This window comes from Lissotriton helveticus, chromosome 8 (assembly GCF_964261635.1).
Source record: "Lissotriton helveticus chromosome 8, aLisHel1.1, whole genome shotgun sequence".
Classification (NCBI taxonomy): Eukaryota; Metazoa; Chordata; class Amphibia; order Caudata; family Salamandridae; genus Lissotriton; species Lissotriton helveticus.
The window spans coordinates 587,085,231-587,105,522 of record NC_136069.1 but is presented as its reverse complement, the minus strand read 5'-3'; the positions used below and the strand labels follow the sequence as shown (position 1 = coordinate 587,105,522).

General features: G+C 41.8%; 1 protein-coding gene across 1 annotated transcript in view; it reads left to right on the top strand.

Annotated features, from left to right (window-relative positions):
- The window catches only part of KLHL1 (kelch like family member 1), a 1,526,090-nt gene that overhangs the window by 486,829 nt on the left and 1,018,969 nt on the right, over window positions 1-20,292 (top strand). The window contains exon 2 of the mRNA XM_078657414.1: window positions 8,214-8,396. Coding sequence (XP_078513540.1) covers window positions 8,214-8,396 — 183 coding nt within the window. The remainder of the gene's footprint in view (window positions 1-8,213; window positions 8,397-20,292) is intronic.

Sequence of the window (20,292 nt, the reverse complement as noted above, 5' to 3'; positions counted from 1 at the left end):
TTTAGAGACCAGGTCGGCCACCAGTATGTAATATTTGCAATCAATGGATTTGCTGGAGATTTATAATATTGTAGAACAGTTTAAGATAAGTGCATTTTGAACATGGTCAATTTCTTAAAAGAGAAATGCGCGGCTTTGCATATTCCTCGGTGAGTGAGAAATGATTTGCACACATGCAAAGTGTGACAGAACAAAGTCTAAACTATTTTCCAGCTCTCTTGATATGACAGTAGTCCAGTCCTAGCATTGAGAATGTGCAACGGTTCCAGCACCAAATTTGTGATATGAAAACCTTTCTCTGAATGGGCATATCAAATTCACATAAAAATATACAGACCCTGCCTCATGTGTTAGGAGTGCTGGAACTGAGTTAGGAGCCAAAAAATACTCGACTCAAGGGGTTATTTATGAGCCCTTTGCGCCGATATTACGTCACTTTTTGTGACGCTGCAATGGCATAAAAAATGTGCCTCGTTGTGCCATATTTACAAAGTGACACATCTAAGCAGATGAGTCACTTTGTAAAGCACTGCGCTACATTATACCAGCGTCAGGTATAATGTATGCAGTGTGGGCATTTCACCTGCAAAAAGGCTTGTTCAAGTATTGCAGTGGAATCTATGAGATTTCACTGCGACACTTCGAGGATGCTACTGCATCAAATCCTTAAGCCTGCCTCACAGCAGGTGGAGGACTGACATATGCCCGTTTAAATGGGGCTTGCCCCATGTGAAAGGACAAATTGCTGGAGTTGCGTCGGTTTTCAGACACACCCCAGCAATGCATCACTTTCGCGCCTATAGATGTCAGGAATACTGACGTGTCTGTGAATCCTTGCGACATGGAACGCCGTACAGTAAATACTGGGTATCCATGGTGTCGCAAGGAGGGCGCACTGAAAAGTGTTACATCACTACTTTCACGCAGCAATACAACACTTTTCATAAATGAAACCCTCATACCTTATTAAGCTATCTTATGTTTCAAGGGGAACCATGTTTCAGGGGACTACAAAAGACTCAATGAACTAGGACAAATATGGTAGGAATCCCAATGTCGTATATAAAAAGTTCAGTTGGCATAAATATTGTTTGCTATATGTGTACAAAAATATATTCGCATTGCATGTAGAGTTTCAATTATTTACTATAGTGACAATACTTTTGTAGACAATAGTTGGAGCATAATATCTATGACAAACAATATTCTGGTTCAGATGTGCAAGGTAAAATTTGTGAAGCTGAACCTCGAAACCTTCTCTCCTAACTGCTGGGCTCTGACAGTCCCAGCCCCATAATGGCAATCTGAGCCTTTCCTTTACAAACCACCATTTCAAGTGGAAATACTGAGAGTCATTTTCAATGTTATGGGCTTACCGACAAGGAATCTGCAAACTGGGCCTTTCTCTTTGATTCTTGAACATATTTTAGAATATTGTCCTTGATTCTTTGACCATTGGTCTTTTTTGTGAAACCTAGTGTTCACAAACTTATTCAGTGCCGTTGTCAAATTCAATTGCTGTGCTACTTCTCAATTAACCAGAGTGTGACGCACATTTAATAGGGGGGTATTTTACAGAAAGCACATGATTGACATTATGAAAGGCCACTTACCTCTAAACACCTGAGATACTATCCAAGGGTCCTCTTAAACAATCTCAACATATCCAGTTTCTGGTTTATACACACTGTTCCCTCTCTGGGTTTAAATGACAAAGGTCCTAGTTGTTCTGTGTAGAAAATTTACAGATTAACAAACTGGGACCATCTTCTTCAAGTGTAGCATAACTAACCACTCACTTAATGAAGGAACGTTTTGCGATACATGGTCTAGGAAACAGCACGCATGTATTTTATTTCAACATGTACAAGAGCCTGCTATCCTCCGTCGCATCTCAGCACATCTCCGGTTCCAACTGATCACCAATCGTAATGAAATCCTGAGATACGAACGAGATAGCTACCACAAGGACTAGCATGAGCACACACTCTTAGCTTTGAAATATATCTCCTTTTTCCATTACAAAAAACAAAAAGAAACCTTACAAATAATACCCTAATGATGATCGAACTAAACACCCACAAACTACATTATACATAACAATGTGAAATACAGTTGAACCGCAAGCATCAGTTAAAGATCAAAGAAAAATGATACTTCAAACTCACTTAAATATTGTGGCATATTAGAAACCTGTTCACAATGAGTGGTAACACTACAAGCATGAATGTCATCATTAGTATTCACACAACTGTCCTCACTACCATCACTCACTCCAGACAGTGGTTCCACGCATGTTCTGTTTGTTGTGCTCACATTTACATCATCATCCCTCTCAATGTCACAAATACAGTTATGGATCAACTCATCGTTTTTTTTCAACTTATTTCCAAAAGAAAGTTTATTCAAATCACCCCCTAATTAAGGTTATGTTTAGACCACCACCAACCATCCTCTAGTTTGACAGAACTATGAGCAACGGAAACCACTTTGAAGGGTTCTGCAAACCTAAAGTTTAACTTGTAGCCAACAACCAATTTCCAGCATTTTGGACCACAATCTACATTTAGAAGCAAAATAATTCTTAATTTTATTTTTGCTTTTGGATTACCTGGAAATAACTTTTCCCAACAACATATTCTCCTCAACTCCACCACACTTCTCTTTCAATCATCCCAGAACAAGCTCTGGTATAGCCTTCTATCTCCTTAATAAAGAAATAAGAGAGGCTCCTGTGACCCTGCACGGTTTGTTATGATATGCCCAAATCTATGAACTCTTTAACACCACACCTCAAAGAAAATCAAAATCCTTCTTTTGAGATTAGGTTACTGCCCTTCACAGCTGTTAATTTGTGGACTATACAAAGCCACAGTTTAGTATATGGTTTGATATTTGTTTTATTTTGAGTTGTACTCCATTATCAGTAACTAACTCCAGAGGATTACCTTCAAGTGCAAACAATCGAGCTAAGAAACATAAGGCAACGTCTGTGCTTATATCTTCCACAAATTCATAGTAGAATAATTGAGAAAAAATAGTATGTACCACCATATAATGCATGCTTGAGGGCGACTGGCCCAGAGATCCTCAAGAATCTAAACTCAATGTATCCTGAACACGTTCAGATTACGGAACCGGTTACAAAGGAATTTCTCTTGAAAGAAAATGCTTATTAGACAACACACACACTTCACACTTACCCATTGTATCAATTACTAATTGATCTATGGCCGGCAACCAAAATGTTTTCCTCAGTATTGTTTTGATTCAAATTGTTTCTAGATGGACAGAATGTGCCTTGTTCACAATTATATGATGCAACACAGCAGGAGGATCAAGTTTCCCACACCATTTTCCACAGAAAATTCTGCAGAAACATGAAAAAGTTAACCAGCTTGCTAAGTAGATCTTTAACTGTTGGCCACTAAGAACATATATATTGCTTGGTGTTAATAATAGAAGAGTCCTTCACCCATTCACCTAGCCATTCGTCCTCCGAAATACATTCTTGACAATACTTTACATCATCCACAACAGTAATAGCACATTCTTTGTCAAACAAACTTCATCACCCTCAGAAACCAGAGACAACCTAGATAAACAGTCAACTTGTACATTGGTTCCACCAGTAACATATTGTACAGTTGAACTCCTGCAACATAGTCAAAATTTGTATCAACTTGGAGGATGCCCTTCCAGTATTTTTGTTCCTGAAATGTATGTCTTAAACTTTTTGATACCCAACACGCAAGCAAGGGCTTTTCTATCAATAGTGCTGTATTCTCTCTTAATATCATTCACACTTCATGATGTACATGCAACAGTATTCCCATACTTGCCCACTCTCTAACACAGCACTGCCCCAATACCAACACCACTAGCATCAACAGTAATAATACACTGATGTCCTTCTATAAAGTTTTTAAAGCAGGAATTTTTGACAGAATTACTTTGATATCCTGAAAAACATTTTGTGCCTTATAACGAATTTGGTGGATGGGATACTCCATCAAAGACATGACAGATATTGAAGAATTACAAGTCCCATAAGATATTGTAATTGTGCTTTTGGGATATCCTTCATGTTAGTGACGGAGTAACGCTGTTTGTCAAACTCGTAATCAGGTACTTTGTTCCTTTTCTGTCCAAACAAATTGTTCTTTCTTGCTTAATATCTTTATTGGCATGGGCAGCACAAACTCAGGCCTAGATTTCATTCATATCTTTATCACATCATGACATGATCTTTGTCATGGCAAACTTTGCTAATATGTAACAATAGACAATCCAACCTTCTTAATAGCAATCTTGCAAAATTAGCCTCCCCCCACTTTAATGCAATGAGTGACTGGAAAGTAAATTTCATACAAGGCGGTGGCTCAAACTCAGCACAAAGCAATGACGAAGTATCAGCTAGAAATGACAAACACAATGCGGGCTCCTGGAAATGCTCACAGTAAGCTTCTCCTCATAGCCATCATGATGTGATGCTTGTTTCATGAAACAACACGCAAAGTAGATGAACAAGAACAAGATCCCGCTATCCTTTGTCGCATCTCCTCACATCTCAGGTTTCAACTGACCACCACAGTCGTTATCGAATCCTGAGATATGAGCAAGATAGCTACCAAGAGGACAAGCATAAGAACGCTCTTAAGATTGAAATATACAGATATAACAGAAAGCTATATTTTGCTATACTTTCCAGTGAAGAGAAGATTATACATTGAAGAATTTGATAATACACAAGTTTATGAGGAAGAGCAGCCTGTATGAATAACATCAGACACACAGAGCTGGTTTATGAAATGGAAAGACTGTGCATTATGATTTATAGAAAAAAAACAAAAATGTATAAGTGCAAATATGGTATCCGTAGCAAATACAAAAATATCATGAATAGTTTCAACCCTTGTTTGATAATCCTATATTTGGAGTTACAGCTATTCTCTGACATGCTTCAGACATTTTTATTTTGTACATGCTTGAAATATGATAACTCGATTAGAGTGGTAAACCCAATGACATAACCCACTGTTAAAGATTGAAAATTAAAGGCCCCCCTTATTATTAAGTCTGTGTCCTCTCAGTATAAATGATCTTTCTTCGAGCTACATCAGCTGAAAAAGGTTATAACCTTTTCACCATATTGTAGCTTTGATTAATAAAAAAAATGGCAATAACAATGCATCCTATATAAGTCTTTAAGATAAATCTGAATCAAACCCAAAATATGACTCTCTACCTTTTTCCTCTGTCAAAGACTCTCATTACCACTTCTGAGAACATTTCACTTGCTTACCATACTGAAAGGTATTGGATTTAAAATAAATTGCCTGATGTTTAATTGCTTTTAAATTAAGTGTTAGGTCGAACTCTCAACTAAACTGACTCTTGTAGCCATTTAATTTAGGACACCTGGGTGTCCCCAGTGCCAGGGTAGGATCCATCAAGGCTGGTGGTGTGGTATTCTCCACTTACCCTTCATTGAAAGATGAGTCTGGTCCAAATAAAAGGCATCAAGGCTTCATGAGCTACACCATTGCCTTACATATTCAGCTGCATCAAGAATCAGATTAAACACCCGACTGCTGCCTGTAGCAAAATCCATTGCATTTTTACACCAAGGCAAGGTGCTCTACTGTTCCAGAAACATTACAATCAAATAGTGATATCAAAGACCATGCTATCCATGTTTCCATCTAACACCCTGATCAAAGGTGAATTTTTTAAAAGAGAAGTGACAACCTAATTTAAATGGTGTCGTGAGAATTGTGACCTCTTTCACAACCAACATTTTGGCTTCAGACAAGAAAGAGCACCAACCAAACAGTGCTCTTCTGGATACGTGTAGATTTCACAAGACCTGTACTAAATAGCACCCAAAACCATATGTAACCTACAACACCTACAGGACTACATGGCTATAGAAGTTCTAGTCTTGTTTGTTTGACTTCATTCCTAGTTACTGAATTCAACAAGAATAGCTATGCCCAATATATATGAAGGTATAAATGCAATGTGGGGCCCGACAATGACCCCCCCACCCCCTGCCATGACTTTTGAAAGGATGCTCGAAGTCTTTGACTGGAATTTTTACCCAATACCAACTGCCCTTCCAGGAGTACTCTGAGGAGCCTATATCACACTGTGATTGGTCAAATCAAGCCCGAGATCTCATCCTTTCTCACTGATGAGCTATGTGCAAACCATCTTCCTTTTTAGTAGCCAATGGACTGCAGTACCAATTCGGCTAGTGACTTATCAAACACTGGAGTAATTTGTGGTCCATTGCATGTTTTTATCTAACCAAGAGTATGCAAGTAACCCCCAGATTCATCAAAGTTATGTTTTGCGAGTCCTTAATAGCGAATTTTAAGGATTCCCTATTAAAGACTCGCGAAATGGGATGCATGTAGGAATCGCAATGTTATTTGCGATTCCTACTGATTCCTTATTTGCTAATCGCAAATAAGGAATGGCTTATGAATTGGGAGTCATTCCTTATTTGCGATTAGCAATTAGCGAATTGCAAATGTGCCGCAATTTCAAGGGTGCCAGCGTGACCAAAGGAGACCCTGTTGCACCCCTGAAATGGCAATGTTCACTGATGTTGCGCACACACATGTCCCAAGGGCATGTGTGTGCATAATATACCACTTAGAAAAATGCACTAAAGTGCATATTTCTAAGTTTTTGCTATTTACCACGTAGTTTGCCTTCGCGGTAAATAGCGGCCAAAGATTGCGAATTCGCAATCTTAGAATGGTTCATGCATTGCATTTAAGGAATCGCAAATTGCGATTCCTTAAATGCAATCGCAATTTGAGAACTCGCAATTATTTGCGAATTCTTAAATTGCGAGTGCATGAACCCTTGAATCATCTCAAATGCCATATTTGCGGGCGCAAACGGCCGAATTTTGCGATTCGCACCGTTTGCGCTCGCAAAAATGCTTGATGCATCTACCTGTTAATTTCCAAATATTTCGCAAAGTCGCACCATTTCTCCTGATATGGACATGGTACTTTGCTCTGTGCTCTCCGTGTTGGGCTTCTTCAAAGGTTATATGTGGGCCTCCTGTTAAACGTTCATGAAGCAACTTCAGCTGCTAAATACTGAGCAGCAAAAATTGTCTAATAGCCGGGAATTTTCGGACATTTTGACCTTTTCTCGCCCTGCATTGGCATTCCATGAAATAGTGCAACAGGGCTAACCCTCGGAAAATTAAGCACGAAGTATAGACTATGATGCATAATTGAAAGGTGGGACAAAACAAGTATAACTTAAAAGACCAGTTCAGAATCAGGCGAGATCTGAAAAATGATCTGCTTCTTCAGCCATCCAATGACCAGTTTTCGATTGCCAATCCACAAGGTCTCTGTCTTCCAAACTCAGGATATAATGACTGTATTTCAAGATGCACAGGTAATAGACCCCAGCAGACCTCCTGGCACAAAGGGATTTGATTTTTAAAATATAAATAAATCTATGCAAATACCTCTCAGAAACTTTTTCCTCACTTTGTTTCGTGTGGCATTCTGAAATGGAACGCAGGGAGCACAACGCACCAAAGAAATCACGAATATGCAACTGTTTTATAAAAAAAAGTTTGTTTACTTGTGTAAAGCCCGACCGATGAGTATTTACCTAGCTCTGTTTTATTGTCAAATGTTGAGTGTCTACAAGGTAAATTATTTATTATTCACAAAACTCTCTTCTGGAAGAATCATTGCGATATGTTTGTATTACCCCTGTACCTTGTCTTGTTTAATAAATCACATTTGATGTTGCTACGTTATTTATACTTTTTTTTCACAACATATGATAATGGCACAACAGTTCTGATAACATGAATGTTACGTACAGTTAAAATGCCTTAACTATGTTTGAGTGTAGAGAGACTTCCTCCATATTGAGATTGATTCTCCGTGGAAGGAACACGTGACAAAAAAAGACAAAAAGCCAAGACCATTCGAGAATTACTGGCTCAGAAGTTTGAAATTGGATAATTTACCATCCGAGGCTTTAGAAGAGCACAACGGGATGCATGGTTATCTTTACTTAAACCTAAAAACCTGCACTTTCTTTTTTCTAAAGATGTAACACGAAGCATTGTCTTTCCTCTCAGTTTTTCGAAGTATGCGCCGATCAGAGCTTAGACATTTTATGGCACTTATTGAAAACTAAATTGTATTTGTGGTTTGCAGACTGTCAGCTATTGGCTGTCCTCCGGTCGCTCCAGGTGATGTGGACTCCAATACCTCCGAGGAGTTCTATCAAGCAGTACACCATGCTGAGCAAACCTTCAGAAAGATGGAAAGCTACTTAAAGCAACAGCAGCTCTGTGATGTTATCCTCATTGCAGGGAATAGGAAGATACCTGCTCACAGGTAAGACACTCATAAAACTATGTTTAAAACTCAGGTAAATAGTTAAATGTTTCTTTTTTTATACATATCGAAAGAACATACCTGCCAATCAGGTTTTGACAATGAGCCATTGGCATTGATGCTTGTCAGGATCAAATAGCTGTATATTAAAAGCCGTGTTATTTTGTTAGATTTACTTTAGATTCGTTTTTTTAGATTATGAACTGCAAACTTCATGAGAGTTATGGCACATCAACCAGAGCAACTGACTTCAGAGCGTGGAGCTTATGGTTTGATCCTCAGCGCCGGCAGCTCCGTTCAGAATCATGTGACTCTGGGCAGTATCTCACTTAACCTTCCCATTGAGACTCTTAGGGGTGATTAGTTTGCGCTTTACAATTTATTTTTAAGTTTTATGAGAATATTCACACTCTATCAGTGTATTCAGTATTCAACTCTGGAGTTGCTTTCTAAAGCCATAGGCATCAGAGGTTGCTTTGTAATGTTAGCAGCCAAGGTCTGTCCTTTAGGGCTGACAAGCCCCGCCACCCCGCCCATTGGCGGACATAAAGAGTGTGTGTCAAGCAAAGCCAAGGCAAGCTTGACAGACACACTTTATGTTTAGGACAAGCTGTCAGGCCCTAGACATGAAATAAATGCTGGCACCTGGCTGACTGAACTGAACTTTACGGGTCTGAAATGTCACAACACCTGCGGGGCATAACCTCTACAGCCCAGCAGAGCGCGGTAAGGTCCTTCCTCTCATGATGAGGAGGAGCATCACTGATAGGTTCAGACCTGGGTGCTTCAGTTTTAAGCTCGAAAGTGCCATGGGGCAAGTGTTAATCATGACACTTGTTACAGAGTGGGTGGAATCAACACCAGTCACTGACCCTTTCCCACTCTGTTACAAACTAGGGACTGAGTCCTCTCAAGGTAAGCCAGTAAGAGGAGGCAGCAGTCCAAGCCCTTCAGGAATCTTGGAGTCTTCCCTATCCGCGCCCAAATTCACTGTTTCAGTGGGTAAGTTGTGTGTGTGTGTGTTTTTAAATGTTTGGTGTGTGAATATACGTGGGTGTATGTATGAATGTATGTTTCTTTGTGCATGCATGCTGTGAACGGGTGTGTATGCTTCTAAAAGGTGCGTATATACTTGAATGATTGTGACTGCATGGGAGTGTGACTGAATGTGCATGTATAGCCCGCAAAACTCCTCCCTCATGCCTGTGTAACGGGCTGCAATTGCATATTATTAGTATGTACAGATGCAATTATTTTAATTGGAATGTCGATTTTATAGCTGCATGCCACAGTAGCACTCTTTGTGTCTTTGTCAAGGAAAATACATCACTTCACACCAGATTTAGCATGACATCATTTGTTCAGTGGAAAGGAAGGCAGTGGTGGTCTAGAAAAGCCTATTGAGAGCTCCCGATCAAATATATAAAAAACACCATATTCAATGCGAAGAAAGAATGTTTTAAAAAAAAGATTTAACAGTGTAAATATTCTACTTAAAGAACTGGCTGGACTGTTAATGGGTCACATCAAACTGTTCTTTCATAATAATGTTCAACGACAGCAGCTCAAAAAGGTTAATCATATTGTTCAAACATATTTTAAGACCAGGATGAAACCTAGTAAAGAGAGTATCACACATGTTAATGCAGTAAGTGACAGGAAGAAGGTACCTTTAAGTAGCGTAGGCTCAGAGCAACCATTCTTCTTTAGAAATAACACCTTCAAAGAGAACTTGGACTTAATAATAGTTTTTAATCCTACATCAAGTCCTGGTGTTTCCTGACCTGCACGGACTTAGTTTCAAATGGGGCATATTATCAAGAACGGCGTTAAAAATTATCGCCGGTTTAGCGGCAGAAAACTGCCGCTAAAGTGGCGATAATGGGTCTGATAATATGCCCATGAGAATTCCGAAAGAAGCCCAAGTTCTGGTGTGAACATGGGCTTCTATTGGAATTCTCCATGGCATAATATCAAGCCCATTATCGCCGCATTAGCTGTGGTTTTCTGCCGCTAAACCGGCGATAATTTTACTGCCGTCCTTGATAATATGCCCCCAATATGCCGGAAATATAAGGAAATGCTTGTTCAGTGCAGGGTAGGTTCCAGCACTTTTGAAGAAGCTTGGGTCACATGCCTGCATCACATCATGAAGGTTGGAAGTGTTCTTCTCTTATCTCAATCACAGTGGCAGCATGGACCCTACATTCCCCGTAGACACCTGACAGTCATAACTATTGTTATTGTTCAACAGCCAGTGACCCCAAGAAAAAGGATTTGGGAAACAGGCAACAAATTAACCAAATGAGGTAACAGAAGCAACTAAAACAGCTAAAAACAAACAAAATGAACAGATCCACATTCATGCCCGTGGAGAAACACATACACCATGTCCACCAATCTTGTCTTTGAAATACAATTGGCTTTCCCTGATATATCCCCTCTTCTTTAGTTATTCTGTACTCATTAACACTTGCATTTGTATATATATCATGGCATTGGCTCCTTTCTTTAGAGAACATACACAAGACAGGACCGGCATTTAAACCACAAAGAGGATGAATGTCACAACCAGATAAATGAATCATGTCCATAGGGGTGTATAGTAAGTACTCTCGGAAACTGAGATGAGTACAATTGAAGTCTATTTCACACAAAGAGCTGCACAGAAGCAGAGTATCAACAGACACAGGAGCTCCTCTGCTACCATCTTGGTCACTACCACACTTCAAATCCTAACATTCTAAACATTTACATAATGGCATTCTTGCATAGGAATCCTACATACATAAGGCTCCAATGCAAGATAAACCGATCTACAAACAAGCTAAGGTACAACACAGCTTCGCTTCTCCCAACAATAACCAAACCTTGAATGTAAAGGCAATGCAAAGTAAAAAGAAAAAGGTCAGCACAACTAAAACACACAGCAAGAAAACACAGAAAAACAAATGCAACATACCAAATTCAAACTTGAGCAAACACTGTGTTAAGTAGGAAAATAGATTCATTAGGAGGAAATACGTTTTTTATAAGAAACCTGCTGGGTCTAACAATGGTCTTGGTACTTCTACATAAAACTATTCTTTTACATAACATTTTCTTCATAGAGTTCTCATCCGACACACAGTCATGGGTGCTAGTGTGAGCTGGGATATTATCACATTCATTTCCGCAACCACTCTGAGCATTCCCATTCAGCACCTGGTCAGGGGTGCTAGTGTGGGCAGGGACCTAACCATGTTCATCTCTACCTTTACTCTCCTCACTCTCACATCGATTGCCCACCTTGACCACTTTTGCAAGATGTCACCAGTGTCCACCCTTTACCATAAAGGTATTACCACATCTTTTTCCACTCTCACAGGTTCCGTAACTTTGCCCTCCCCCTTCTTCAAATGAATAGCCAACTTGAAGCGAATCTAATCACCAATATTTACTTTGACAAGTTTAGCACTTTTCTTACTGTCGTACCAGTCCTTTGCTTCTCTTGTGCATGACTAACATTCAATTTAACTTAGGCCATCAGTTGCCCCACTTCAGACTCACTCTTGAGCCATCCATGCTGGGTAAAAGTTAGTATTGACTTTCCTGCCCCTCAAGAGATCAAAAGGAGACCCTTTGGTAGTTCAATACAATAATAATAATATGAAATGTATAATGCGCTCAGCTTACCCGGGGGCATCCCGGCGCAACAGACCAGAAGGAGAGACTCAGCTAATCACTACTATGGAAACAAGTAGGTCTTAAGAAGTTTCCTGAATGGTAGGATCTGGGGCTCTGAGCGAATCTTGAGGGGCAGAGAGTTCCAAAGAGAGGCCACTTGCACAGAGAAGCGCCTGCCCCCAGAACGAGCTCTTCTTACTCTCGCTAACTGCAAAAGGTGTTTTTGGTCCGAGCGCAGCAGACGTGGGGGTTTGTAAGGACGGGCCATGTTAGCAAGGATGGGGGGGCCTTTGCCATGTAAAATTTTGTGGGCTGTACATAGCGCTTTAAATTTCACCCGCTCCTTCACGGGGAGCCAGTGAAGCGCTTTAAGGGCCGGAGCAGCAGATTGCCTTCTGGGAACATCCATAAGGACTCTTGCAGCTGCGTTTTGCACCTGTTGGAGGGTTTTGAAGGTCGCTTCGGGAGCACCGAGAAACAACGCATTCCCATAATCGAGCCGATAGAATCAGGCCACGTATCAACAGCTTCCTAGCTGGATCAGGGAGCAGAGGTAGCACCTTTCGGGCTGATCTCAGTAAACCAAAGCAAACCCCTGCGGTCTTCCTGGCATGAGTCCTAAAGGACAGGTCTTCTTCCAACCATACTCCCAAGGACTTGATCTCCTTCTTGGGGGATGGTGGGTCACCAAGAGACCTGGGCCAGCAGCTCGCAATAATGGAGGGGCTGGAATGTTGTTCTGTAAACCATAGCATGCTGCATACAGACTTCACAACATCATGGTTCCTCCATGTTGCCCACATAGTGCACTCACCCACCACACAATTCATCCTCTCCACAATACCATTCGTCTGTGGGTGATAGAAGGTACTTCTCAGATGGTTGATACCACTTCAGAAAAACTTGAAGTTCCCTACTAGCAAATTGGGTACCATTGTCATAAAGGAGAAATTGAGGAACCCCTCCCTCAAGAAAACGTCTCTTCATAACTCCATAACTGCACTAGTGTTAGGCTTCTTGACCATTTTGAGTCCTGGCCATTTAGAAAAATAATCAACTAGCACAATGAAAAACATTGCATAATCTTGCAATGAGTCATTTGAACCCAAAATATTTTCCTATACCCTCATCCACTTTCATGTCTTTTTGTGGCCACCAAAAAAATTCACCTACATGATATTTAGTGAGAGATGAGCCCAGATGTCCCTCATGAGCATTGCAAATAGTAGTGTTTCTCACTGAAAGTGGCTGAACCAACATATTCAGGGGCAGATTTATGAAGGCCTTGCGCCGCCGGTGCGTCACTTTTTCCCATGTTAAAAATGACGCACCGGCGGCGCAAGGCCTTCATAAATCTGCCCCTCAATCTCAAAGGTATCCCCTCTTCAGCAGTAGTTTTTTCGCCAACTGTTAGAATCTTTGGATCCTTGCTTTGCTGAGGTAGGTACCGTTGGCCAAACAGGGACCCATGACCCCCCAACGTTAGGGAAAGACAGGTCGCCTCTAGAGATAGCCCCTGCTCCACCCCTTTGGTAGCTTGGCACAAGCAGCCAGGCTTATCTTCAAGGCCACTGTATAAAGTATTTGCAATCACGCTCACAGCAACCCAATGATGACGCCACAAATAAACTCCACACGAGTTTCATGGGAAAACAAGTTTGTGAAAAGATATAGGATGCGACCACAGATATATGATGCGACTACACAATACTAAACCAAAATATATGCGTCAGGGTAAAGCTCCCCCTGGCCTCCTACTATTGAGCTAAACTAAACAATCCTATGTAATCCTAATGTTGTAATATGCAATTTGTTATGCAACAATCAGGTACTTCACAACATAAGAATAATGCTGATCATAAAGCGGCTATCTGGCGATTTGTACTGTTACTGTAATGCAGTGCGTAATGCAACAACGTTATAAACTGTAATGCTCCCATATGGCAATGCATACGGACCCCTTCTGATACTCTGTTAGGAAAATGAAATGTAATGTGCAATACTGTTATCAGGCAGTTCGTTATACGAAACTAATGCAATGCAGAACACATATATCAGGCATTTCAGTATGCAACACTAATGCAATGTGTAATACGACAATCCGGCAGTTCATGATGCAGGAGTAAGGCAAGGGATAACACATCAATTAGGCATGCAAGCCTAGTGCAATGCGAAACACACCTATCAGGCAGTTTGTTAGGCAAAACTAATGCAATAGGAAATACGACAAACAAGCAGTTTGTTGTGCAGAAAGTAGGCAATGCGTCACACATTCACCAGATACTCCGTTTTGCAGGAATAATGCAATACGTAATTTACTCCAGCACCGTTCACTGTGCCTCCGGCGGTCTCTCCGCCACTCGTGCTGTCTTGCGGTTAGTCCCTGGCCACAGTTGCCCCCCCACATGGGTAAGATATAACACAGTGAATGCAGCTTCACACTCCGGCCCCCAGTGCTGCCAATCCCTTGGCACACGGGACGCAATTCGAGCCTAAGCGGAGGCTTGCACTGCAGGACAGAGAAAGAGGCCAAGAGCATCTCCTTCCGAGCCCGCGCCCCACCCCAGGAGTTGACACATGTTACCTGGGGGACACAAAGCCACTCTCCTCTCCTTGTCTAGCGCCTTGGGCCTCCGATGCAATCTCACCCGCACTCAGAGTCAATGAGAATCACTGTACTCCGGGTGTACGTTAACCAGACATCTCTTCACGAGGGTCTCAGGTTGCACATGACACATGCACGCAGCATCGCTGAGACACACTTGATTTTCTGGTGCCCACGATCACAGGACACAACTTGTGCAGGTCTCCGGAGGTATAAAGGACACGCGCCAGGATGCCCTTGGGGTTGCAGTGCGCTCTATAAATGTGGAATACATACATAAATACTCCACGTCGTGGAGACACACTTTATCTTCTGGAGCCCCAATCACAGGGCACAACTTGCGCAGGTCTCAGGCTGTAGAAAACACATGCATACAGCGTTGCTTGATCTTCGGGTGCCCCGATCGCAGGGCACCCCTGGTGATGGTCTCAGGCTGCAAACAGCACACGCACACAGCATCGCTGTGACACACTTTCCCTTCTGGTGTGCACGTGGCAAAGGTCGCCTTGACCACAAAATAGCTCCAGTCTTGTTCAAACTTGATCAAGCCATTCTCCAAAGTTCAGGGGCTTCAGCTCGCATAGTTATTCCCCTCAATGGCTTCGAAGTCTTTGTGTTACGGGGACAGTGACCCCTACTCAAACCAGTTCTGGTTGCCCCCTACCAGTGACACCTTCTTCCTTTGATTAGTGGGGGTCTGGATTCTCAATCACTCAGCAGCAGATGGGACAATTGTTTTATAGCACCAGCCCAGGCCTCTTTACCTCCAGGGGCGTCTCCTTCCCTACACTTCAGACGCAGGTCAGCCTGTGCTGTCTCACATCCTCTCCTGGGTAAAGACATTCCCCAGATCCTATTGCTTTCAAAATCCAGCCAGTCAATCCACAACCAGGCAGAGACACCCAGAAATGTTTAAAGAACAAAAAACCAGCCACTTCTGAAAGAGTGGCTTACAAATACATAATGCAAAAACCATCTACATAAAAAGATGTGTTATTGCAGGGTGAGTTCAGGGATACTAAACTTCACAGTTCCATCTTAAGCCCTTGGGAAGATAGGCTGGAAAACATATTGCACAGCCTTCCCATTCTATTCTAATGGGCAAGATAGCCTTTCAAGAGGGAAAACAAAATGGTGATAATTTCACTGTCAGGACATGACACACACCATATTACATGTCCTACCTTTCACATGCACTACACCCTGTCCAGGGGGACCCTAGTGTCTTAGGTGCACAGAAACGGAAAGGGAAAGGTCTGGCAAGTGAGTGCACTTGAACAAAAACAAAAGGAGAAGTGCCCCCTGGAGGCAGACAGAGAAAGTCTCTGCGCCTAAAGGTTAAGGCTTAATTAAGCACTTGTGCCCAACTTTGATATAAGACATAACATGTCTTTTTTGAAGACCCCTCACTCACCAACCTGGTTGGTGACATGCTTCATCATCGGGGTCCCACCCCGAAGGCCGAGTGCCAACAGGGTGTGCTACGACACCTGATTACAGTGGAGCAGGTATTTTCTCTTTTTTTATATGTGCAGTGATAAAAGAGGGGTAAGTGTTTTAAAAGGGGCCAGATCTACTCACATCAAGACTTTATTCCCGAGTGACTGGACACCTGGTTAAAAAACTGTGATACCTTTGTCTAATTAGGTAGACTTCGGTATCTAAGACGTGTGGTGTTGTAAAAAATAGCGACGTGTGCTATGTGATTAAAATATAGGTCTTAGGTCTACATGTTTCAACCTCGTTTGATTGTGGGTTTTCGTCAGGACCAAAAGGAAAAAGAGAAGGACCTGGGTGGTCCGCCCACGCTAAGGGGCGCCCTGCCCTAGATCCGTGAAAGAGGGGTACACAAAAATTGTGTCCCTGCAAAATGTAATCTTCTCCCCACTCTGGAAGAAAAAAACCTGCAAAGAAAAATATCAGGAAAGGGTAGTTGGGAACATACATTACAAGACAAACATTGCTTGTACACATAACATATAGATTGTGATCAGTAGATAGAGCTGATGGATGAGCCATACATATATCTACTCCATTCATGGAATATTCTGCCAATGAGCTCATCTATATGTGGCTCTGATATTGCTACTGGTATCAAAAGGCAATAGCGCTGTAAATGCCTCTTGTGGGGGATGGTTTTGTTGGCTACAGGAGCCTGTAGATCGGTAAAAATTAGTTAGCGGTAAACAATGTGCAATATAAGCATATCATAGTTAATAATCGGCTTCTTTTTGGAAGGTGGTAATGTCTCACAAAATACCCATGCATGCCACATACAATTATCCCAGTTATAGGATCTGTTCGTGACTTTTTTTATGTGGCAAAATCACGCACGGATAGTGGTAAAACATTCAGCGTTCATGCCACCACCACACACGATTCCTGTGGAAGTAACCACTTTTGAGCAGGCGGTCTTCAATGACGTTGAGCAGCTGACCCCTAAAACAACATTCACCAATCTGACCAAGAAAGAAAGATTGGCCCTGGAGACCCTGAGAAATTGTGACACAATTGTGATCAAACCCGCGGATAAAGGCGGTGGAGTAGTGATATTAGACAAATCAGCATACCAAACGGAATGCCGGATATTACTGTCAGATGAAACAGTGACCCTACCGAGGAACTACGCAGTGAGATAAAATCGCTGGTAGATTACGGAGAAGCAGAAGGATATATCTGTAAACAGGAGGCTGATTTTCTGTGCAAAAGTGAAGGAAGAATACCTTACTTCTACACGCTCCCCAAAATGCACAAAAATAAACTACCCCCACCTGGAAGACCGATAGTATCCGGTTTGGGTTCACTTCTGGAACCACTATCTCGTTTTTGTGATGTGTTTTTCAAGAAACTAGTACAAAAGACGAGTACATACCTCCAAGACACTAAGAGCCTGTTACAACTACTCAACGATCTCACCGTGGACGATAACACCATACTGGTGAGTTTCGACATTGAGAGTTTGTATACTAGCATTCCACAGGACGCAACATTGAGGGTCCTGGAAAAAGCACTAGATGAAGAAGAGTGGTCTTCAAGAACTCCAAGGAATTTCATCTTGGAATGTGCAAGGCTTGCACTTAAAAAGAATTACTTTGAATTTGAGGGGACACTATACCTCCAGACGGGCGGAACATCAATGGGAAGTACATTTGCCCCCAGCGTGGCAGGATTGTATGTCCACGACTTTGAGAAAAAACACATACTGAGTGAAGAAAATCCCTACAGATCGAATGTCCTGCTGTGGAGACGATACATCGACGATGTGCTGGCAATCTGGAATGGTACAGAAGACTCTCTGACCTCCTTTCTCAATTGGATGAATACATGTGACGACCATCTAAAATTCACTTATGTCAAGGACCATAACACACTAGTATTTCTTGACTTGGTCATCAACAAAGTGAATGGGAATTTTGAAAATATAACTCATTATAAACCAACCGCAAGAAACAATCTTTTAAGGTTTGAAAGTTTTCATCCAAGGCCATTGCGGGAGAATCTTCCCTACGGGCAATATTTGCGAATCCATCGCAACTGTAGTCAATTGAAGGACTACAAAGAGCAAGCAAGCGATCTCACCAAGAAGCTGAAGAACAGAGGATACCCTGAGAAAATCCTGACAAAAAGCCAAAAATGGGCCCGCAATCAACCCCGAGAAGTACTCTTGACAAACAAGGTGAAAACAAATGAGGAAACTCCCCTCACATGTGTCACTACGTACAATAGAATTTCAAACGATGTAACCAGGATGATAAATAAGCATTGGTCGATTTTGAATTCTGGTAAAATGCAATGGGAAAAAACACTTTTCTCGTTCAAAAAAGCAAGAAGCATTAAAGATGCAGTGGTAAATACAAGACCAGTAGCAAAAGCAGTACAAAATGAGACAGTGCTAAACGCCTGGGGACTACCAAAGGAAACAGGCCATTATAAGTGTGGTAATTGCAGTATGTGCCCTTTCACGTCAAACGCAAAGACTTTGAACCTAGAACAAGGTAAGATCTGGACAATCCGAGGCCATGCAAACTGTAACAGTGAGAACGTAGTGTACAGAATTACGTGCCCATGTAATCTGCACTACATCGGTATGACCAACAGAAAAGTGAAGTTGCGTATAGGTGAACATAGGAGCACCATCAGGTGTAAGAAGTCCATGACGAGATTGACAGAACACTACTAACTGCAGGACACACACCTGATGACCTGCAATGGACTATCATTGAGCAGATAAGCACTGGGAGCAACCTTACCCAACGCCTTTTCGAGAAGGAACAGAGATGGGTCTATAGGTTGTCAACACACAAAAACGGTCTAAACGACAATATTCCCTGGAATTCAGTGATGGGGTAATAGTGCATACAAACAATAAGACAGGACACCGTAGAACCAAAGTATATGTAATATTTAACCACCGCTGCCCATTTGAGAATATAGGACTCTGTCTGACCAGAATCCGAGATTTCCCTACCTATGGTCTGTGGACATATCCTATTTACCATAATAACTGTGAATTAACCCTTCTGGGAAATGATGTTGCACATCTCGATTCACTATTCAAATAGTGCATTAATATTATGGCTAGACCATGCTCTTTTGCTTTTGAAAGCTCTGTTTTTAATCCTCCCGTTTATTTAAAAATAAAACGCGAATACACGCGTCTCAATTGTAACTTTCTAAGTGCTCCTCGAAGCGCCCTCGGTTACTATAGTAACTGAGTTCCAAGCCTCAGTTTCAAACACCAATCCGCCGATTGGCTGAGCGATCCACGTGATCAGCCGGACAACGCCCTTTCCAGGAAGCAGAGCGCATACATTATAATGCCCTAGCACTGAAGGCAAGGGATTACTACGGGGCGTATCGTTGAAGGAACCAAGTAGGTTACCAGTCGAAGGATCAGAAGCCGCAAGTAAGTCAGGCCTCACACGATCCTCTCGAATTCCATTTTCATGCACGAGATGACGGTCAGTCACTCATCGCATTTTCCCGATCGTGATTTGTCCGTTACTCCCTAAATTACGCGTGCATCGCCTTTGGACCACGAACGCCCATGAGGCGGATTTCCACCGCTTTATGAGTAAGCTGAATGGTTTACCACTATCCGTGCGTGATTTTGCCACATAAAAAAAGTCACGAACAGATCCTATAACTGGGATAATTGTATGTGGCATGCATGGGTATTTTGTGAGACATTACCACCTTCCAAAAAGAAGCCGTTTATTCACTATGATATGCTTATATTGCACATTGTTTACCGCTAACTAATTTTTACCGATCTACAGGCTTCTGTAGCCAACAAAACCATCCCCCACAAGAGGCATTTACAGCGTTATTGCCTTTTGATACCAGTAGCAATATCAGAGCCACATATAGATGAGCTCATTGGAAGAATATTCCATGAATGGAGTAGATATATGTACGGCTCATCCACTAGCTCTATCTACTGATCACAATCTATATGTTATGTGTACAAGCAATGTTTGTCTTGTAATGTATGTTCCCAACTACCCTTTCCTGATATTTTTCTTTGCAGGTTTTTTTCTTCCAGAGTGGGGAGAAGATTACATTTTGCAGGGACACAATTTTTGTGTACCCATCTTTCACGGATCTAGGGCAGGGCGCCCCTTA